Source organism: Montipora foliosa, chromosome 8 (genome assembly GCF_036669935.1).
Source record: "Montipora foliosa isolate CH-2021 chromosome 8, ASM3666993v2, whole genome shotgun sequence".
Taxonomy (NCBI): Eukaryota; Metazoa; Cnidaria; class Anthozoa; order Scleractinia; family Acroporidae; genus Montipora; species Montipora foliosa.
Genome location: NC_090876.1, coordinates 15,475,580 through 15,480,579, shown reverse-complemented (window position 1 = coordinate 15,480,579; position 5,000 = coordinate 15,475,580). Strand labels below are relative to the sequence as shown.

Below are 5,000 nucleotides of genomic sequence, written 5' to 3'. Positions count from 1 at the left end.
AAAGAACTTATCTTCGATAAACAATGTAAATTTTTCATATTCACTGTATGTTCTTTCTCAACCTATAATCGACAGCTTCAGTCGCTCCATCACTTACGCAACACATCCTCCCTGGCGCCTTGTTCCTTTAAAAGAGGCATTTTTGTACCAAGGCACGTGAAAACGCAAGGAAAATGAATTAGACAAAATTTTAAGTTCCCTTTATTGTAATGTGGACTACCTTAGCTTGATGATGTCATCACCACGTTCAAGTCTTTATATCCAGAATAACAAGGTCAGATCCTTTTTGCGGTTTACATTTCCTCAGAGTTAAACACTTGAGTGTGGGAAGTATAGCAGAGCGTACAAGGAGTGGGTAAGTTGTTGTAGTTCTGGCGATTTGTGGATAATTCTGGTTTCCGGTTTCCGGATTCCGGATTCTCGATTCCGGCCTTTAGGGCTGCCCACTCCTCACTCTTTAAATCCAGCGGTATTCTTGTCCTCATGTAAGAAGTGCACGAATCTCGATGTATACATCACAAATCTTGACGTATACACTGTATATATCACGAATGATGTAGATATATAAGACACGGACGTTGGCAGTCATACTGTGTATGTTATCACGCATCTTGATGTGTTTAAAACTCGATGGAAAGTATCACGAATCATGATGTATATTTATGTGGAAACTTGATGTACATATTGCTAAAGAATCTTGATGTAAATGTATCAGATATTCTTGATGTAAGTGTAGCATCGTTCAACATGTAAATATGAGCTTTGATATGTATATGGCGAATTTTGATGTATGTATAACAGTTTTGATGTACATGTATAAGCACTTGATATATGTATGTCATTCTTATTGTGTAAATAGCACATCTTCATGTTTTGTCCCTTTTTAACAAGCATAGCAAGTCCTTTTCCTGTGTTTGTGTGCATTCTCAGTATGGAAAACCTGCACTCACACTTGTACTTCATTGTAAGGGCCCCAAACCTGATAACTGTCCCAGCATAATGCGCAATCAAATCGAAACCTCAACATCTACCCACCCCCTGGGGCAAACCACGGGCATTTGACTGGTAAGGCCTTCCTGGGGGTGTGGAAGTTGACTTTTGCCTGGGTGGGGAGGGGAAAATTGAACCAGAAGTGTCAGGTTTCAAATGATTTTTTGGGGGGGGTGCCAAAGTCACTAACAGCTTTAAACACATGTTTGGACAAGATTTGAGAGTTTAAAGGAAGAAGAGTAGCAATTTATTTAGAAGACATAGCATTTGTGAGCGGCTGGGTTTCAAAAAAAGGTCTTCAAAAGTTGTCTTCAAAGGAATTTTGGCTATGATTGTAATTCGTCTTTGTCATACTATAGAGTGAATACAATATGGTACGTTTTCCCACCCCTATTTCATTGTTAAAGCTGCACATTTCTGCTAGAGGTAATCAACCGACAATCAACAATTTAAAATACATGCAGTCGTAGACTCTATAGGCTCTGTTGTTGATAATTAAGTATACGGTACCCTTGTTAAACAACTTTTGCCGTGTTTCGGAGTTAGAGCAGCTTACTCTTGCTTATTGACATTGTCTGACTTAATTAATTAAATTTCAAGTCACTTTAAATAGTTTCAATATGAAAGTTATCTTCTGGCATGTAGTTGCTCAAATCTGTTTAAAACGGCATGATCATATAAAGGGTCACGAAACATGACTGTGTTGGCATGTTTATACACAATCTTTATTAAAGAAGACAAGAGGCGACGACAACAGTTACTGTTTTTACATGTAAGTAGGGTTTGACAAACAAATCCGTCAATAGGGTAGGACATTTGCACACCATTTTGGCCAAAGGGGGTGGGAATTTGAACGATCAAATCTTGAAAAGTTCTTGTTGGGATGTTGAAGTTTCGAGTTGATCGGCGCATAAACTTAAGGGAATCTTGTGAGTTATGATAATGATATCACAAGCAAAAAGTAAGACCATAATTAGGTCTTCATAATTCATTAAGGAATCGGAGGGATGCATTAGGGTGTACCTTTGCAGTGGTCTCACTTCATCTGTGATGTTCAATTTCTTGAAATACCAAGTGGCAAGTACATGAAACTTCTCGAACTCTCTCATTCACAATTCAAATTTCAAGTCAGAATGAAGCATAGAGACAAAACTATTTCTCTGCTAGACTGGAAAACTATAAAAAGGATCAGTAAGAGAACATTTATGCAAGGAAGAAACATCAAGTAAGTTTAAGTTTACATAATTACATGTACCACTGCTCAACTAAGCAAACAAGTTTTTGTGCACAGCCGCGTCTGGTTGAAAATCTCGTACTCGAAGGCAAACTGCAAGAAAAATATGCTGATAAAGAGCTCTTGATTCTCAAATTATCGCAAGCAATTAATTTTCCAACGGAAGAATGTGGTATCCAAAGCGTTTCTTGGTAGAAATGACAACTACTTGAGTTGTGTTAATTGTTAATTTCAATTTACAGTGTCCCCGATTAGTGATTCAGCGCTAGAACTACTAGACACTTAAATAAAGTTCCTTTCCTTTCTTTTCCTGGTCCTTCGCGTCTCACACAGGAGAAATCCACAAACCGGAAGTAACTTGAGGGACACTATTTCCAAAAAGCGTTACCCAAATGAAAATCAAAGAAGCTAACTATACCTTCTAGGATAGCCATAACAATCTCTGCTAGGTTGTCATCAGCGTTGCCAAGGGAAAAGCACACTTATAGTTGGAGTAGTGGAAAGGCGCCTCCTGAACCTATGAGCCGGACCATAGAGCTGAGGGTGATGATCTTTGCATCTGAAGATCGAATCAATTGAAATGATCCTGCACCTCAAATTGTAAATTGCGGTTTTTTTTTCCTTCCCTTTTCGTCCTGTTCAATCTGCTGTAAATCTACCGGTTTTATGCCAGCTACACTCAACCCTGCCTTTAATTTAAAAAAACAGTCAGGCTAGAACTCTACTTGGTGTTAGCGGCTGGGCTCTGGGGAAGAGAAGCAGAAGTGTTTCATCCCCAGAGCCGCCCGGCCCACTTAGCCGCTTTGCGCTCAGCTCTCCGAAGGAGCGACAAACTCGGCGAAACCCAAATATGTGTTCTAAAATTGTTTGAGAAAATACATTCTTTGACCGTTCAATCAGCCATTATTATTTACATTTCTGGAGTGCCTGTGGTATCTGAAGCAATCAAGCGGCAGAAGTAAACTCCTTGGAAATGACTGTAATGATTTTTATTATTCATTAATTTCTTGATGAATGATCTCTTTACAATTTTCCATTCGAATTATCACTTCACTAGAACGTTTCAGGCCTTAAGCACGGTTGCAATAAACGCTAGAAGCGATCCGACAATCGATCAAAACTCAAGCTAAGTTTTCATTTCCAGTCACACGTAATACGTAATTTATGCTAATTTATGTCAAATCGATTACTATCAATGATGGCCCCCCGGTGGAAGATTGCAAAGACATACGAAAAGCTTCTTGATTCGGCAGCAACCTTTGAATGGTTTCATGATCTGCTTTGGCGGCGTTTTGCATCCAACAGCCTTACTCTTCATTCAAAATGCTAAGCTCCTTCCATGATCTCCTAAACGTCAGCAAAACTCGTCGCTAAAATTTCGTTTCTTTACGAGCTGGCATTTTATACGTGGTCTAAAAATAGCTTGCTGTTTTTCACAACTGCTACTATCATCGCTCGGAACATATCTGCAAGAATTAGTCCTAACGTATCTTTCAAACTCTGCATTAGCCTACGTGCAGCCGTGACAGTTCCGTGACGTCACGCATTTGGCAAAGAAAATAGATAATGGTTTCTCATTGATTACTTTGGTTGTTTAACCAGGTCATTTGATGTCCATCGGACGTGGTATAGAAACATTCAGCTTACCAAGATAGTGGAAAAAAAATTTCCCAAGGTATATTGACGAGATCATTACAACGCATAAAGAACTCTGCGGCGAGATTAGCTAAGAAATGTAAATCCCGAGACCACATTACTCTGCAATGGCTCCCTGTTGAGGGAATGATTTTTAAAAAAATTAATGACTGCGCTCCGGAATATCTGAGTAACCAGCTAGAAACTTATGTCCCCACCCGTTCCTTCCGTTCTGCGACACAAGGCTTCCTGACTGTCCCAAATCTTCCACTTCCACCCATGGGGACCAAACTTTTTCAGATGCCGCCCCCAAGCTTTGGAAACACTTGCCAGTAATATTAGAAAAGCTACTTCATTAGATTTTTTTAAAGGAAGCTCAAGACCCATCGCTTTCAGATCGCATTTTTGTAATATTTCTTTTTAGCGTTTGTTTTGTAACATTTTTAGCATTATAGTATTTCGCATAATACATTGATGGTAATCTAAGGCCATGACAGATTCTATTTCTGTAAACGTATTGCATGAGGCGATGCATAATGCGTTCCAAAAACTGTAATTATCATGATGATTATCTCATTTACTCTAAGCATCGCCGAAATCTGATGCGCCATTTCAGTTTAGTTGACCCGTAGATGGTAAGGGAATCAAAAGGAAAAGTCTGCTACGAGCCTAGAAGGCCCATCAGGCCGGCGCTTATCTCCGATTTCTGTAGCATGAAGCGACTAGGAGTATTTCTATTCCCCCCTGGATGGGATGCCAGTCCATCGCAGGGTTACCCCCAGCATTAACTTCGCCGGTACCCTTTTATACATCTGGGTGGAGAGAGGCACCGTGAGAGTAAAGTGCCTTGCTCAAGAACAAAACAATGTCCTCGGCCAGGTCCCTAACCCGGACCACTCGATCCGGAGTCGCGCGCACTGACCATGAGGTCACCGCGCCTCCCATTATGACCAAAGATTCATTAACTCAACGTCTTTCTGCACATTTTTTTAGACAAAAGAGTGTTCCGTGTAGCTGGCGGGATATTTCAAGTTATTGCAGGATTATTTAAACACGTGGCATGGGGACTAGTAGTACTGGATTTTTACTCGAAGCAAAAACATGGATTTACTAACTTTAATACCGCAATCGCGGCCTCCTC

General features: G+C 40.2%; 2 protein-coding genes across 2 annotated transcripts in view; both read right to left on the bottom strand.

Moving 5' to 3' along the window:
• The window catches only part of LOC137968304 (uncharacterized), a 48,283-nt gene extending 45,364 nt beyond the window's left edge, over window positions 1-2,919 (bottom strand). The window contains exons 1-2 of the mRNA XM_068814907.1: window positions 2,643-2,919; window positions 2,014-2,166 (exon numbers count right to left, since the gene is read on the bottom strand). Coding sequence (XP_068671008.1) covers window positions 2,014-2,099 — 86 coding nt within the window. The 5' untranslated portion in view covers window positions 2,100-2,166; window positions 2,643-2,919. The remainder of the gene's footprint in view (window positions 1-2,013; window positions 2,167-2,642) is intronic.
• The window catches only part of LOC137968129 (uncharacterized), a 197,285-nt gene that overhangs the window by 135,590 nt on the left and 56,695 nt on the right, over window positions 1-5,000 (bottom strand). The gene's annotated exons all lie outside the window — the stretch shown is intronic.